The sequence below is a fragment of the Sabethes cyaneus genome, chromosome 2 (assembly GCF_943734655.1).
Source record: "Sabethes cyaneus chromosome 2, idSabCyanKW18_F2, whole genome shotgun sequence".
Classification (NCBI taxonomy): Eukaryota; Metazoa; Arthropoda; class Insecta; order Diptera; family Culicidae; genus Sabethes; species Sabethes cyaneus.
In genome coordinates, this window is record NC_071354.1 from 83,334,056 (window position 1) to 83,352,321 (window position 18,266).

Here is an 18,266-nt window from a genome sequence, read left to right on the forward strand (position 1 = left end):
CGCATAAGCTCAAATAAGGAGCTACTATTGCACTGCTACCGTCGGTCGTGGGAATTGCAGTGTTGTGGAGTTTATTACCGTAATGTTTGAACTGCGCTGTGTTTCTCCGGGATATTGGAAAAATCGTGCTTGGAGCTCTTTTAGGAAGTGTTTATGAAATTGCTTTTATGAGTTAGGGCGCTGCTCTGAGTAGCAGAAATTTACCTAAGGAGTTTATTTTTTACCGATGCCGTAAGGTATTAGATAACTTTGATAACAATCTACAGTAAATCATTTCCAAGAAAGGAAGCAGAAAAGCTATGGTTTATATTGTAGCATTACAGCAGAGCTGGTACCGGTTGGTCGTGGGAATTGTGCAACTTTGTTTGTCTTGAGGAGATATTTGAGTGCTTTTCTACCTCAAACAATTGTGAAGAGAGATAGCCTTTTTGGTTAACCTCGTAAACACCATGATTCGGTCAGTTGCAAATTCGTTATCGACCTTCAATTTCCGAATCAAAATCCAATTATGGCGTGTTCGTTGCTTCTTCTGCCTTTCGTGCTCGCCTAACTCGAATTTTGCTCCGTTCGTTTTCGTTCGTCATTGAGGTCTCTTAACGAAGAAAAAAATAATAAAATTGGTTTTTCGAAGATTGCAATCCACTGCAAATTGCAAATGCGATTTTATCTTTTTTTTACACTGAAGCATTGAAAGCTACTTTTATAGATATTTCAGTTTGTCATTTAATTTCATTTAAAAAAATGCAGTTGTTTTTAAGTGTTTGTAACCATTAATATGCGGACGTCAAGTTTCGTGTAACACGCGATTTTTTTTGCTCAATTGTTTCCAGCGAAATGTTCGCAAATTAAATCTCTCTTACCTCGACACGATTCAAGCCAAGGAAGCGCTGGAGACTGGCTTATGAAAGCTTTTCGTTTAAACGGATCTACTAGACGGCGCGGCATGGCGAGTAGTTTGATAAATGGTAGCAGTTTAGGGCTCTTACGAGTTAAACTTTCAATTAGTTATGCTTGCAGCGGAACGGTGAAAGAAGTAACCTTTCTGTTGCATGCTAGGAAACCGCTATTTCGACGCTAGGCTCAGGTAATTGAAGGTACCTATTCATTTATTTGGATAGATTTTTTGCGTCATTTGAATGATTTGAGACGATTTATTTTGCGCAAAGTTGTTAATTCCCTTCGATAAAGTGGAATTAACGAACCAAAGGTTACAGTTTTGTTTTGTTTCTCTCTCTAATAATCAGATCAAGCAAACTTGGTCATTTTTTGCAGGCTTAAAAGCAACCAGCAACCATTACCGAACGGTGTTCGGTTGGATGATTTTCAATGCATCGAACTAACCGTCAGCCACAGCTGCAACGATTATGCGAGCCGATAGCCAACTTTACTCAAATCTAATTAATTCTTCTCTTTGCTGAAGGCCATTAACCCAAATTCAGTGCTTCTTTCAGCGGATTTACGGTTCCCGTGCGGTCGGTGAGTGAAGTTTGCATTACACTCGAACTTGACTGCCGGAACGGAATTGTGGAACCTATGATCATTAATATCGGTTGCTTTTCAGGGTTAGTTAATGTAAGCCTCCACGATTTGTTGGTCGCAAATCATGCTATGAAATGATTTGTTCAATTTTTATTGACTTTAACGCCGATTTTTACCGTAAACTGCTTTGATATACTGAACAAATGTGTAGTTTTCTTGAAGAAAATGAAATAAATCGACGAATGTCATTTAAGTCAATTCCTCTGTTCGGATTGAATATTTTCAAATCATTTTATATCGCCTAGTCGACTGTTCTCTGTATTCCTGTAAAATTTAACTTTATAAAAATGAAGTTTATTAGTTTTATCGATCGCTCATTTCTCTACGATAAAGATGGTAGTGTCTAACATGCATCAATTTTCTCCAAAGTGCATTCAGATTGGAATTCAGTACGTAATTTCGTAGTGTTACATAAACATTGAAACTGATGGCAACGATAACTTAACAGTGTTAACCAGTGTCATAGAGCAAGTAACCGCAAAAGTGCCTGTTTAGAGCCAACATCTGGCAAACAATGCCCGCCGCCAGCCGGCCCAATGAACTGGCACCGACTTAGTGACAAGCTTTCGCCTCTCAAGATGATGGCCTCATCGAAAAAGGTCGACTACCTCTCGTCGACCCCGACGTCGACGGCTACCCCCTCCTCGACCAGCCAGCCGGACAGTCTCGATCTGGACTACGACATGTGGCAGGGACAGTTCGAGTTTGTCGGGCCCACGCTGGACTCGAGCGCCATCAACGGTAGCTGTCTCACACTGACCAGCGATGGTCTCAATCAGCATTCGCGAACCGCTTCATCTAGTCTGGAAGATTTACGCTTACACGGGTACTTCTCTCCCGATCAGCCGGTGCTGATCGACGAGGAAACCTTCCTTAGTCTTCACCCGAACGATTTTCCCTCTTCCGGACCGCATTCCGGGCTCTATCTGGACGAGTACAACAACGGTGGCCTTGAAACGCAACAGTTAAATAACAACAACAACAATAGTCTAATCACGAACAATAATAACATACTCAACAACAAGCTGTTGAACACGAAAACCAACAACCTGATTAGCTCGGTCATTATTGAGGAGAAAAACGCCAAAAACAATCTCATCAATAACAACTTGAAGCTGATCAATGACAATCCCGAACTCGGCAACAAATACATCCTTAAGTCGAGCAATGGCAACAGCAAAATCAACGGGCTTATTAAAACAGACCTGTGTGATAACCTGAACGAACAAGTAAGTACCACAAACTCATTTGGGCTATTCGGTGTTTTGTTTTAAATAAATTTCTTCGTCAGATTTCCCTTCATCTCATCTTAATGCAGTTGCAAAACAAAAATTAAAACAGAAACGAATTTCATTTCATCACTCCATTAGACGAAAAAGGGGTTGTTTTAAAAGCATTATTTTTGCGTTTTTTTTCTGGGGTTGGAAAAGTGGTGACAATGATTTGCGTTGCGTTTTCATAGTAAGTTAAGTAGCCATTACGTTTCGCGGCGCGAAACCACGTTACGCAAGTACGAGTGCCATTTGGTGAAGATTCTCACACTCTCGCGCTTCATAAATCATCGCTGGCTGGGCGCAAAGTTTCGAGCGGCAAGGCAACCCCAAAATAAAAAGAAAATATTCAAAAGAACTAGGTAGCCTCCTCATAATTTTCATGCGCATAATCCAATAACAAAGGGTTAATAATCGGCTTCGAGTACCTTCCACTGGCCCTACCTCAGGATGACGGCAAAACGTAACTCCGTGTGTGAGCTTTACCACAGGAAGATGACATAAACCAATTGATGGATGGAGGTCTTTGCTTCAACCCAGCCACATAAGCCCATTTCAGTATTTTCACACACTAGAGTTCTGCCTGAAAAAAAGGGAAATTGCGCCACCGATCAATTCAGCCGGCCCGGGGTCTGCGTGACTCGTTCGTACATACATTCACTATTTTATCGCAATGTGATTCATTTGCTTTTGCCGTGTTCCGATTTCGAAGTTTGATTGACCGTGTGATTTTTTTTTTGCTTGTCTGCTCTCCCTAGTTTTTCCACCTAACGGGAGCTCGATGATTGCGAGTGTGATTGTGGTGGCTGGGATGGGAAATCTATGTGCGTTGGTTGTAACTAATTGGTTTCCGCCTCTCTTGTTCCCTTTTCCCGATTACAGCTAGAGATACTTCAACGGCAGGTGACGAACCTGGCTGATACGCAGAACAATGTTGAGGATCGCACCAGCCGAACCAAGGCGGAGTACGCCGTACTGCAGGCGCGGTATCACATGCTGGAGGAACAGCTGAGGGAGGTTAGTATTGTTGAATTTGTTTTTTTTTAATATAATTTTTAGCACGATCCGTACACATGGGTTGTTAACGGGCTTTATTTCCGGGAACAACTTCCCGTTAATTGAATATACAAAAAAGTAATTTTGAGACGTCTTCGAGGAATTAAACCTGCTTCCCTCATATGCCTTTTCCTCTAGGAATTGGTGTGTGCTTGTGTCAAACTACTATTCAAATTTTGTTGTCTACGCTGATTGGGGTCCAGAATTAGTATTTAGCCGGATAAACTTTCTAGTAATTTAAAACAAACTTGTGATTAGACTAAATTCATATTTTTTTATAATTTTTCTCTTTCGGTGACTCTATGTTACCTTTCAGTGCTAACCACACTGAATATTTTCTCACAACATACTTTGCTCGTTCCCTGCATCTCCCAGAGTAGAGGGCCAAATCCTTGAACTTTTCTAGTTTTCAAGTTTTCCACCGTGATTTTTTTTAAGCGATTTGCATGTTCCACATAGAAATCGTGAAGGAACCGGGTGGTTCAGTTGGTCCAATGCTCCAACCGTTGTAACATTTAATACTATAAGCGCCTTATTTCGCCTGTAACCAAAACCAGGCCCCTGACAGGCCATATCTTCGTGGTAAGAATCGCATTTAGCGAAAACTCAATTCAAATATGCTGGATTACAGTCAGAAGACAAGCATCAGTAACTTAGTTCCATCTCATTGAATTACATAGAGTACATTTAGGCGTTTTGGTCATACATTTCGGTTATCTCCGTTATAGTGAAGCTACACTCTTAAACAAATCTACCTGTAAACAGGTTGGATTTAGCTGAAAAATGGTTAAAACTACTCAAAATGCTCTTAAAATGTACAAACTCAAATTTTGAGTAGAAAATCAAACCAATTTTAGCAGCTTTCTATGCGATAGAAAGACTTTCAGTTCTTCCTGCCAATTTTTTGGTTGTCAAACTACAAAAATTTGAGAGTAATGAAAACCTTAGGACGGTAGAGGCAATCTACGCCAGACTTCCCAAGCAACAATGTAAGTTTTATTGCACTCTTATGGCGGTTTCATGGCCAATTTTGGTTTTAAATGGTATCATATGAGTGTAATAAATCCCGAATTGTTATTTGGATAAAAACGGAGGCTATGAGGATAGGGTTACAAATCAATGCACAATGGGGAAAAACGAGCTCGTAATACCAAGAATTAAAAGCCGCTGGTTTGGTGGTGGTTTCATCCTGCGCAGACTTCGGGAAGTGCCAAAAATCATCCTAAAAGCTAATTAAAAACTTATTTTCCACCCGTGAAATGAACTCAACTAACTTCCCAATGTTATCAAAATATCAGAAGAAACAAATCCCATCCATTCCATACTGTGCGAAAAGCAAGAACAGTCCATTTTACCCAATTCACCCCTAAATACATAGTAAAACCCTGAGAGAGATTCGCGGATAGGAAAAAATTCAACGTCAAATGCAGCCAGTTCGAACTGTCCACTGCATCCAGTCGTTATTATTGGTCAGAAATGGAAAAGTATTGGTAGACTGAAGTTTTTGGAGCGTCTTAGTAGAATACGAAACCTAAAATTAAAAAATAAGAAAACTTATCCAATTTAATTCTACTATGTATATTTTATTCACGACAGATACTTATTTCGCCTACGACTTGCAGGCTTCCTCAGTGTCTGTTTTCGAACTCGAATTAAATTGGATAAGTTTTCTTCTTTTTTAATTTTAGGTAAAGTATAGGTAATTCATGCAAGTTTTCGGTTGGTAGTTCTTTAGGAAAGCATAGATAGGAAATTAAATTGGTCTTATTTTTTTCGTTATAAATTAGCTGCTAACTAAAATACAACATTTGATAATATTTTAGGGTAAACATATTTCTCACGATAGTCATTTTACATGCCACAAACTATGCGCTTTTTATTGCATGTTTTATACGGTATTTTTGCAAAATCTGATGTACCCATTAGACCAACTCGCACCAAAAAATGACACTGCAAGACACGCACTTATCACGTCCAATGTAGTGTTCACGCACGCGCTTGAATAGTCAGCCCGAAAATGAAGACAAACATAATAGGAAAAAATAAAGAACGGTCAAAGCATGAGAAAAAGAAGACCGTTTTCATGACTCTCTCTCTCAGGTAAAAACTAATTAGAGCGATTAAAACTAATTCAAAGACAGGGGAATAAATTCGAATAGTACCAATTTACTCGAAAGACATCAAGAGAGTTGAATGTCATCGATTTAGTACCGTGCTGAATTCACAATCGGTCCATTTTACCTGATTCTCTCCTAGATCTACAAAAACACGATCATTTGCTATTGCGTAAAAAAATCGTAATTTTTTGACGAGAGTGTCTTTAGAGAAGTTTATAAATAAAATACAGTGCATCTTTTTAAACTATCAGGGCGATCTTATATTTATCTATCAAAATGATACAAACTTTTGTTCTTTTGAATACGTCCAAAAAAATTTCCAATTTATTTATTGCTTTCAACTGTTCTCCAATTTTATTCAATATAATAAAATACAAATTTTTTTTTTGAAGACTGTCTGCCTTTGAGTTAGTTTTAATCGCTTTAATTAGGTTATCTATGAATATGGGGGTGAATTGGGAAAAATGGACTATTCTTGCAGTTCGCACAGTATGGAATGGATGGAACTTAATTTTTCTGACGTTTTGACAAAGTTTGGAAGATATATGAGTTCGTTTCACGAGCGGCAAATAAGTTTTTAAACTGTTTAATTAGCTTTTAGCATGATTTTTGAGGAAAATAGGGCAAAACGGAACACTTCCCGAAATCTGCGCAGAATGAAACCATTACCAATCGATTTCCTGCATTTTTTTACATAGGAATAGGTATCTTGTAAGATTCCAAACCAGCAGCTTCTAATTCTTGGAATTACGAGCTCGTTTTTGCCCATTGTGGCGTCGAAGACCAAATATATGGTAGGAAAAGGCTCTAGAGAAAGCAACGTTTGCCTCCAGTGACTATTGACAGCGATGAACTGGAAGTGGCTGTTGAGTTCATATATTTGGGATCTCTGGTCACCGCCGACAATAATACGAGTAAGGAAATCCAACGACGCATTCAAGCTGGAAATCGAGCCTACATTTTCCTCCGCAAGACGCTTTGATCAAGGAGCATACGCCGCTGCACAAAGCGGACGATGTACAAAACGCTAATCAAACCGGTAGTCCTATATCGACTTGAGACAATAACTTTACTTACGGAAAACATACGTGTACTAGCCCTATTCGAACGAAAAGTGTTGCGGACTATGTTTGGCAGAGTATAAACGGATAGCGGAGAGTGGTGGAGGCGTATGAATCACGAGCTACAGGCACTACTTGGAGAGATTCCCATCGTACACCTGGCGAAAGTTGAGAGACTACGACAGGCCGGCCACGTCGCCAGGATGCCGGACGACTGTGCAGTGAAATCCGTTCTCTTCAAGAACCCCACCGGCGCCAGGAATACAAGGACTCAACGTGCTAGATGGCTCGACCAAGTTAAAGCCCACTCGCGTGTGTCGAGACGCGCAACGAATTGGCGCCGGGTAGCCCAGAACCGAGTACAATCAAGAAGAATTCTTGATACGGCAAAAACCACCCCGACTCTCGGCTGCTAAAGTAAGTAAGTAAGTAAGATAACTCTGTAGTACTGCCTGAATTTGATTTTGATTAAGGGTGACACTCCCTGCTCGTTCTTCCATCCCCGAATTTTATACCAGGCATACACTTGGCGGTTGGTGTTTCAACCTCGCTGTCGTCGTTCCATAACATACCGCAAATGTGCAGTATATGCCCCGAAAGATGGTGGACGATACACAATCAGGTTGAAGTCGAAGGAAAAATCTCCGTGCATTTTAACTGGTCCCGTCCCGACGGTACATCGCTATAAGGTATGCGTCCTTCAGGATCTCGCTCAACTCCTGCGTGAATGCTGCAAAGTCGTGCCGACGCGTCGCACGAGCGGTCGCTAGCCTGATGAGACTAGAGTGTCGAAACCGCCAGCTTCTAGAGTCGGATCAAATCCTGGCTGTTCGCCAGAACTACCTCCGTGTTCTTTAACACGTCGCGTCCCGATGGGACGTCACCTATGAGGTATGCGGCCTTGGCTTATCGCCTACACAACCTCCGTGTTCTTTAACACGTCGCGTCCCGATGGGATGTCGCTTTGAGGTTTGTGGCCTTGAGCACCTCGCTCAAATCCTTTGTGAATGCTGCAAAGTCGTGCCGATGGCACGAGCGGTCGCTAGCCTGATGAGACTAAAGAGTCGAAACCGCCAGCTGCAGGAGTTGAGTCAAATCCAAAGTTGGTCGTCTACCACCTACCCGATGGTACATCGCTATGACATACGGGACCTTGATCATCTCGCTTAATTCTTGTGTGAATGCTGTTGTGATGAGGAGGACCCCTTTTGACACGAGTCAGAATTACCTCCGTTTTCCTTAACAAGTCACAAATTTTGGTTTTATGTAACTGCTTGTACCGGTTTGTATTCCTCCTCCTTGCCGACCTGAGCATTGAAATCCCCGATGACGATCTTGATGTCATGTTTTGGGCAGCGGTCGTATTAAGTCTCCAACTGCGCGTAGAATTCATCCTTGTCGTCATCGGTACTTCTGAGGTGAGGGCTGTGCACGTTGATGATGCTTATGTAGAAGAATCGGCTCTTGATTCTCTAGCTGCACATTGGAGGATTGATTGGCCACCACAATCACCCGTTTCCGCATCTCGCCCATCACTATGAAAGCTGTACCCAGCTCGTGTGTGTTGCCGCAGCTCTGGTAGATGGTATGTCCATCTCTGAACGTACGTACCGTTGAGCTCTTCCAGCACACCTCCTGCAGCGCTACGACGTCAAACTTGCGGCTCTTCAGTACGTCGGAGAGCACTCGAGTGCTCCCTTGGAAGTTGAGAGATCGGCATTTCCACGTCCCGAGTTTCCAATCCACAGTCCTCTGTCGTCGCGTGGGTCTATTCCGATTATTTCAGTAAGAATTACCTCGTTCTTCGTTCCGTGATTTAGTATTTTTCGTGGTGACGGCTTGTAAAGCCTGCTACACCATCCCCCTGTTTCGCCGGAGGGCCAACGAAGCTCGAAAGAGCCTTTCTTCCCTGTCGGCATACGACCTTGGCTTCCACCGGAGTTGGTTAGTCGTCTCAGAAGTCGCAAATCGCTTTCGATCTGGTCGAGCTATCGTGCACTTTGGGCCCCCTGTTCCTGGTGCCGGTGGGGTTGTTGAAGAGGACTATTTTCGTCGCACTGTTGTCCGGCATCCTTACGACGTGTCCGGCCCACCGTAGCCTGCTAACTTTCGCTAGATGTACGATGGGAGTCTCCTCAAGCAGTGCCTGTAGCTCGTGATTCATACGCCTCCGCCACTATCCGCTTTCAGTTTGTACTCCGCCAAATATCGTCCACAGCACTTTCCGCTCGAACACGGCAAGGACGCGTATGTCCTCCATAAGCAGCGTCACGGCTTCAAGTCCATAAAGAACTACCGGTTTAATAAGAGTTTTGTACATTGTTAGCTTCGTGCGGCGGCGTATGCTTCCTGATCGTAGCGATTTACGAAGGGCAAAGTAGGTTCGATTTCCCGCTTGGATGCGCCGCTGGATCTCCTTACTAGTGTTGTTGTCCGCGGTCACCAGCGATCCCAAATACACGAACTTCTCTACCACTTCTAGTTCGTCGTCGTCAATGGTTACCGTCCGTGGGAGACACGCGTTTGTTTCCTTTGAACCTCTTCCTTTCATGTATTTGGTCTTCGACGCATTCGATTGCCTCCGCTATCGCAAATTTCCTGGCTATGATATCGGAGTCATCTGCAAAGCCTAGAAGTTGGCTACCCTTGGTAAAAATCGTGCCTCTCGTTTCGATACCCGCTCGTCGGATCACCCCCTCAAGAGCGATGTTGAACAGCATGCAGAATAAACCGTCACCTTGTCTCAACTCTCGCCGCGTCTCGAAGGGACTCGAGAGTGTCCCAGAAATGCGTACGAAACACGCCACTCGATCCAATGTAGCTCTGATCAGTCGCGTCAGTTTGTCCGGAAAACCATGTTCGTGCATTATCTGCCATAGCTTATCTCGATCGACTGTATCGTATGCTGCTTTGAAACCAATAAAGATGTGATGCGTGGGCACGTTGTACTCCCGACATTTCTGCAAGATCTGTCGGATAGTAAAAATTTGGTCCGCAGTTGCGCGAGCACCCATGAAACTCGCCTGATAATTCCCTACGAAACCTTGTGCTATCGGCGACAAGCGGCGTAACAGGATCTGGGAGAGTACCTTGTAAACGGCGTTTACCAGCGTAATACCGCGATAGTTGCAGCAGTCTAGCCAATCACCCTTTTTGTAGATGGGACAAACCACTCCTTTGATCCATTCCTCTGATTGCTTTTCCTCCTCCCAAATCCTCGAAATAACCCAGTGTAGAGCCTTTGCTATCGTTTCTCCGTCATGTTTATAAAGCTCTGCCGGTAGACGGTCCTTCCCAGCGGCTTTATTGGTCTTCAGCAGCCCGATTTCTCGTTTAACTTCTTGGAGTTCAGGTGCTAGGACATTACTATCTTCCATGGGCGCTCCAAGGTTAATTTCCGTTCCACCTCCTTCTGCGACTTCGCCATTGAGGTGTTCATCGAAGAACTGCTTCCATCTGTCAACCACCTCGCGCTCGTTTGTGATTAGATTCCCTCCCTCGTCCCTACACATGTCAGGTTTCGGTGTGTAGCTCTTCCGAGTTTGGTTCACCTTCTCATAAAATTTGCGCGTGTTATAAGCTCGGAATAGTTGTTCTAATTCTTTACGATCTCTGTCCTCCTTTTGACGCTTTTTCCTCCTCAGAATCGTGTTCAACTGGTTCCTAGCTCGTCGATATTTGGCCAAGTTCTCTCTAGTAGCAATCCTTAGATAATTTTTCCAAGCAGTCTTTGTCCCCTCCACCGCTTGTTGGCATTCCCCATCAAACCAATCATTTTGTGTACACCGAGGCTTAATACCTAGTGCCGCGGTAGCGGCCTCTCAGATGGTCGACCGTATTCTGCCCCAACCGTCTTCGAGGTTTGAAGCACCTAACTCCTCGGAAGAAGGCAGTGCCTCGTTCAGTATTCGCGCGTAGTTCTCGGCAGCTTGCGGGTTATCTAGCTGCCTGATGTTCAACCGAGGAGGGCGGCTTGGACGTGTCCGGTATACGGCGGACAGCTTTGAGCGCACATGTACTTCTACTAGGTAATGGTCAGAATCAATATCCGCACCCCGTCGGGAGCGTACGTTCGTGATGTTATAGAAAACCCGGCCCCCTATGAGGACGTGGTCAATTTGGTTCATTGTACGTTGGTCAGGTGATCTCCAGGTGGCTTTGTGGAAAAAGGTGCTTCGGATCACCAGGTCTCGGAAAGTTGTGAAGTTTAACCATCGTTGGCCGTTATCGATCGTGTCGGTGTGCAGGCTATGTCCTACCACCGGTCTATACATTTCTTCCCTACCGACCTGGGCGTTTATATCCCCGATGACAATCTTGAACTCCCGTGACGAGCAGCAATCTATTAGGCGATCCTGCATACCGCCTAACACTACAAAGCCCGTTCCCAGTTCGTTGGTAGACCGCTCTGGTAAAACTGGGCCTTTCCGCCACGGATCTTCCATACCTTCTCTTCTTTGCGACAGAGTTCCTGCAGAGCTACGATGCCGAGTTTGCGGGGTTCAAGCTGTTCAATCAGCATCCTTACTTACTTACTCAATCAGCACCCCGCAACCTGCGAAATTTAGCGATCTGCAGTTCCAAGTACCGAGTCAACACTGCCGGGTCTCGCGATGGGGCTGCCATCTTATAGTACCGAGACTCACTATACCTCCTTCCCGGTTAGTGTACGACCTTAGTTTCCACCGGAGTTGGTTACCCGATCTCCACTAAGGTTGCTTGTATTCCGCCTGGTACCACGAAGAGGTCGGGATCAGAGTTGCTGGATAAGAGGCTAACGACCACTTTGGGGTCTATATTTCGCATAATCCAGCCATTTGGGCTTTTACGGTTTTTGGGTAAATATTAATAATAACGTTTTTTCCAAACGGCACTACTGTGCGACGGTACGCATTATTCAGTCGTTTCGCAGCGTTTTGTAAAGTACAGTGAGATTCATTTCATTTTGATTTGACCGCAAATATTTTTATTAAAATTATGTTCTGGTTTTTTCCGAACTGCTAGGCTTCGTGAAACAGTTTTTTCATTCAGGAAAAGATGTTCATGAAAAGCTGAAAATGGAATTTTATTTGTGTTATGCGGGTTTGCTCAGCTTTTCGAAAATATTTAGCATTTTTGGCATATCAGAAGGGTATTGGGTACTAATTATGGCACTGTTACAGTCTTGCCGATTACCGTTTATAGCAGGTTCCGATTACTAGTGAAAGTTAACTGCTTATACCTACTCAAACTTATTGAAGTAGTTGAGAAGAATGATTATTTTTCTTTTAGGCATAATTAAGAAATAAAAAATATTTATCACCAAACAGAAATTAGATCAAATGATGCTAGAAAGTATTTCGCGGATATTATCTCTCGCGTACGATTTATAAATCAAGAAACAGATGAATCAACTCAAATCGCATAGAGATCAATAAATGAAGAAACATGAAGAACAGTAAAAAGAGTAGAACTGTGTCCAGCCAAATATTTGAGCAACTTCTTATATTAGTTATAGAAATATTTTTTTAAATTTATAAATTTCACATTTATTTCAATGATTTATTACTGTATAAATAACACTTGTTGCTGGTAAATTTATTTTACCTTACACAAAATGAGCCTTGCGTAACCCATCGAACAGCTCAGAAAAAAATTCAATTTCTGACTCATTACTATTCTGGTCATCACAACGCACAGCAATCTTCATAGCCCTCAGAGTAATCATGTAATCATTGGAGAAATTTTACTTTGAAGAAGACTGCGTACCAGATGGTATTAGGATGCAGAGTAGGGTTGAATATAAGGCTGTCCATCGGATTGCAAATTAAAGCAAGTGTACTATGAATATTCATTTCACTAAACTTTAAACTACTGCTCCAGTCATTTACAATTGCTAATGGCCGCGTTACAGTTTTTGTAAGACTTTTTCTTTTTTTATGTTTGCTTAAGTCGTGCCATTAAATGTTGAACAGGCATTGTACTATTGAACAAAGGTAACACTTTTTACAGCTGGCGCCCATATATGCGGTTTTAGAAACGCTTAACGAAAATACCGCCTCTCTCTGATTAGTGTAAAGTAGGTGCTGAATGGAAATGCTAAAAAAGCAATCTAAACTGCACCATAAATAAACAAAACCCTAATCTTTCATCTCCGGCAATAAACGGAAAGTCGCTATAATACTGTAGCGCATTTCTTCGGCCGATTGAAACCTTTGGTGGCGGATCGAAGCTAAATACATTGGGCTAACCATTTTCGGACGCTCACTGATTGCGGAACTGGTGCCGAAAGTGACAGATAACAAGATCAGCACCTTTTTATGGAGGCAGTGTTTTTACTGTCAGCATCGTTTGCCGTCGCAGCGTCGTCATCGGCGTTGTTGGCGGCCGTCGAAGACGGTTTATTACGCAATGTTGTTTCCCAGATTGAAACGATCTCTATTGGTAATAATGGCTATTTGTAGTACTCGCTCATTGGAGGCTCGTCATTAAAAAAAAGGAGGGTAGTTTCGATTTTCCTGTAGCAATCGAGTTACATGAGCACGGGAGGTGCAGTTTTTCTTGTTTTGTAAATTTACAAAGCAAAGGTGCGTTTTTCAAAGCTAATTGGTATTGATCAGGAAACAGCTGGTAGGTAGATACTGATCCGTAAGGTTTTAATCATAAGGTGTTTATTGCGCATATCTTGATTTGTAGTCATTAGTTCGAAGCACCAGCTTCAAACCGGTATCCTGTGTGCTGCAGTGCGGGAGAACTAATCGAAAACAAATGATTTAAAGATTTAATTACTTCTCTCGTTTGAAACAACTGGTTTCTCTCTCCGTCAACAATACTGCACTCCTCCGCAATCCGCATGAAAGCATCATGGTGGGTGTTGCATATTCATTGGAGAAAATAGGAAATTGTCGGGAAATGAAGCGAACGCCAAAGCAAAAGCGCAATCAGTAATAAATTGCGTCAAGCGGAAAAGACGCGCCGCGTTCGATGACTTCTTCCCATGGCTAGGCACAGCTGGCTCAGCGAGCTCAGCTGATTCGCATCGAGCAGCAAGTGCCGCACGCCGCGTTGCGGATGTACGCGCCGCTTGTCAATGCATACATTTAGCGATCGAGAAAATGAATCTGTTTGTTGTTTGTGTTTATATGGTCGTAGAGTGACAATCATGAAGATAATAAACATACTTTCCAACAGCTTTAATTTTGTCTAGTGGGTTATTGTTTAAGCCTGATTATCCCATGCTTCTAATGGCTTTCTTTACGTTCTTCGGAAAATATTCGTAATTCAAAATACCCGTAATGTTACGCCATTTGGTTGGTCATGAACCTCAATTGTTTCCCTGCTTAATATGGCAATGTAGCGTCACGGATGGTAAACCAAGCAATTACCTATACGTATCTATCCGGCACCCATCGAAAAGTGTCACCTTCGTTTGTTCTTTCTTTAAGTTTGTCATTCTTTATTCACATTATTTCACGTACTTTATTCGCAACCGAGCGAAACGACTTTCCCGGTGTTGAAAAATAATAATTGGATATTAAAACTGAATGCACAACATCAACATCAACGAACACAGCACGTCTCCTACTAATTCGTTACCTTGCAACCCCATTTCAGACGGAACTGCGATCCGAGGAGCGACTGGCCGAGGAGCAGAAACGCCACCGAGAGCTGCTGGCTCGCGTCGAGCGGGAAGCGAAGCTACAGAATGAAAATTGCCAGATCCGGATACGGACCATCGAAATCGAGGCGAACCAGCTGCGGGAGGAAATCTCCCGGTTGCGGTTACAATGCGACAAGCAGGCTGCCGATTTGCATGCCACCGAGGACAAACTGGAGAAGACCCGCGATAGTCTGATGGTGGCCCAGCAGGATTTGGCCGAAGCGAAAGCCAACGAGAAAAAGTAAGCTAATTTTTAGTGTCTGTTTTTATTCTGATGTTCTTAAAATTGTTCATTTTTTAGACACAAAGCCGACAAACAGGCAGCCGAAGACTTAATGGTCGAACTGGGCAAAGAATGCGAACGTCTCCGTTCGGAACGTGGACCGGCGTTGCCTACCACCTCACCCGAATCTCTTCGGTTGGAAGAATTGCACCAGGAGTTGGACGAACTGCGGCAGAAGAACAAGCAATTGGAGGAAGCCAACGAGGAGCTACAGGCAGTGGTACTGACGAAAGGCGTCGAGGAAGGTCGAAATCTACTAAACGGAACATCCAACAGTCTCGCACAGGAACTGGAAGCCATGAGCCAGAATCAGGTGAGTGTCGTCGTCGAACGGGCGGATAGAGGATTACTAGTTCAATCAACAACACCCACAAACAGCTTGTAGAATTTGGTCGCTTTTGGCGCCGCCACACTGTTGCCGGTTCTCGTTTCGACACTTGCTGCTTTTAATCGTTAGTGGTTGGTCTGTTTTCCACGAAGGCGGGGTTCGATCTATATGTGTTTGTCAATCGTTCACCAAAAACAAATCACTTTATTCGTCTCGTTTTGCCTATCGTAATATGCTAGCATAAAACGTACTTTTCGACCTGTTTTTTTTCTGTTTTTGTCTTTTCCACAGGATCCCGTCGATTCGTCCACACTAGCGTCATTAACACAGGTTAGTTATGGCGTACAGACGGATATAAGTCGTAAAGTGCACCTGCTTAACTGCTGTCTTTAACAATTGATTATTTTCGGTGATGCTCTGGTGGTGGAACCATTACTAACGATGCGAATGATCTGAATAACTAACCATGTGGCTTCGTGATCAGTAGCTCTGTCTCTTTGTTCTGCTTCTGTTAACGTATCACATCAATGCGATTAGTTTGTTTTTGAAGATGAACGAAGCAATTCTTCGCTTACAATTAGTGCAACGACCAGGAACTCTAGTTCGGAGGTTTGGAACGAACGAATTTAATATGCGTGTCTACTGTAGAACTTGTATAGAGTGCTGCTTAGTAATTCTTCGATCATCGTTTTTGTTCTTATAATACTAGTTTTGAAATTAGTTTGGGAACAGTTTTCAAATTTTACAATTCACAAACTCAACAGCTGGACAGAAATATAAATTGCAAATTTATCTTTTAAAACAAGTCAGATTTTTCAGTTCTACCAATCGTAAAAGTGAGTAAAGAGCGATTTAGTCAAATTCCGGCAAACGAAACACTATAAATGTAAGAAACTAGAAATGTAAATTGCTTCGCAATATGCATATCAGAGGGTTTTTTCAAAGAACTTTCTTTTATGTGTCATGTCAGTTCGTCAGCGGTAAAAGCTTCGAAAGATAAATTTAGAATAAACCTATAACCTATTCATGTGTCACCTATTCAACCTATTGTATGTCTCACAACATTCATAGCTAAGCTCTAAGAGATTGCAGATTGCTATAGTGAACTATCTCTAAATATAGAGTTTATATGAGAGCATGCATAAATATCTTGCGGCTGAATAAAACTCAAGAATAAAGAGAACAAATTGGAAGCAAATTCTTTTAAGTTCTACTATATTTAAATATAGTAGAACTAAAAGGAATTTGCTCTTGTTTATGCAGTAGAGCCGTCATAGGGTCTACAGTGCTCTACAAACTATTTCATAGCAACAACAACACTTCTACAAGTCGACATTGCCATAAACATTTTGACCCAAATTCTATTATGTATCTCCATTGGAAGCAGCACGCACAGCGTTCGAATTAAAAAAAATAATAGAAGAACAGAATGCATCGTCAATACATTGGTGTATTGTCAGCTCGATGTAGCTGAGGGAGGCTGATAAATCAACTGTACAACAATCTATGCGACGAAACAATAACGGCGATTGGATATTTGGTACTTAGAAGTGTGGATCACTACATACCTTGGGTTGGTGAAAGGATCCAACAGGCTCACCTTGAACTCCGTATGTTCGGTATTGTAATGCCGCAGCAACTTTGCCCGCTGCAGAGAGCAGTACCTACCAACATAACAGGGCGGTTGCCAATTTCTCACTCGTCTGAAGAGTCGCAAACCACTTTCGACCTGGACGAGCCATATTGCGCGTTGAGCCTCCCTGTTGATGGTGCCGGGTGGGAGAACCTTTGTTCGTCGCACTGTTGTCCGGCATCCTTACGACGTGCCCGGCACTAGTGTTACGAAGCCCACACTCGTGTGGTGTAATTTTATCACACACACGTACTCATTTTAACGAACACGCCGGCATCAGCATCCCATTCAGAATGTCGTTATTTATTCATACACTGCGACGAGTTTTTGCGAGTGTGTATTTAGCTAACAGCTATGGTCGTCGCTCTCGTTTGTCATTGCAGCCCGAGCTGTTGAAACCGATTACTCGCGAGGATTTACACTCCCGCCCGTGAGTAGAATCGAAGACGAAGATGAAGAAGAAAAGAAAAAGTAATGCAAAATCTGTATCCCAGTGCGCCACTAGGCCTCAGGAGTTATTTGACACGCGAGTAAGCTTAACTGAAAGACGATATGAGGCTGTACTTTCGCGAGTGTGTAGGTAGCAGAATGTCTGCACATAGCTAACGGCGGTTGTTTACCTGTAGCTCGTGATTCGCACGACTCCGCCACTCTCCGCTTTCAGTTTGTACTTCACCAAATATCATCTCCAGTACCTTCCGCTCGAACACGGCAAGGGAGCGCCTCTGTCCTCCGTGAGCAGCGTCACGGCTTCAAGTTCATAAAGAACTACTCGTCTAGGGGTTTGTGCTTCGTACGGCGGCGTATAGTTCTTGATTGTAGCGTTTTGCGAAGGGCAAAGTAGGTCCGATTTCTCACTTGAATGGGTCGCTGAATGGTCTCACTAATGTTGTTGTTCGCGGTCATCAGCGATCCTAATAAAGGAACTCATCTGCCACTGCTAGTTCGTCACCGTCAACGGTTACCGTTAAAGAAACTGACTAAAGAAATGACATTGGAGCTCAGTCACTCACGGCCACCTGTCATCAATAAATCTAGCTTGCTCAACGATGATTGTTGTGCGTGACTCTGTTCAATGTTGCTCGAAAAAGTTCTAACAATATTTTTTTCGAGCTCAACATTTAGGCGATTTTATTAACAGTACGCTACAAACTTAATTGCCTGGTGCTTTCGTTAGGTAGCACGAATCGATTTCTTGATGATACGATGATATTTGTTGCCGTTTGCTTGCAGTCAATATTTTCTCCCACGTTCATCGACTGATACTCCGTAGTTTTCGAGCAAAAGATTCAGAAGTTTTCATCGAGATTCGTGCGCACTTGGTTTCGACGAACCGAAA

General features: G+C 43.0%; 1 protein-coding gene across 17 annotated transcripts in view; it reads left to right on the forward strand.

The window, feature by feature from the left end:
* LOC128738154 (rab11 family-interacting protein 4B) overlaps positions 1 to 18,266 on the forward strand; it is a 222,558-nt gene that overhangs the window by 197,558 nt on the left and 6,734 nt on the right. For 13 of the 17 annotated variants that reach the window (XM_053833053.1, XM_053833052.1, XM_053833056.1 and 10 more), the window contains exons 9-12: positions 3,693 to 3,827; positions 14,638 to 14,924; positions 14,985 to 15,279; positions 15,586 to 15,624. In XM_053833053.1, the coding sequence (XP_053689028.1) occupies positions 3,693 to 3,827; positions 14,638 to 14,924; positions 14,985 to 15,279; positions 15,586 to 15,624 (756 nt within the window). Of the gene's footprint in view, positions 1 to 1,908; positions 2,769 to 3,692; positions 3,828 to 14,637; positions 14,925 to 14,984; positions 15,280 to 15,585; positions 15,625 to 18,266 lie in introns of all 17 variants that reach the window. The other 4 variants (XM_053833049.1, XM_053833050.1, XM_053833051.1 and 1 more) reach the window with 3 other exon arrangements.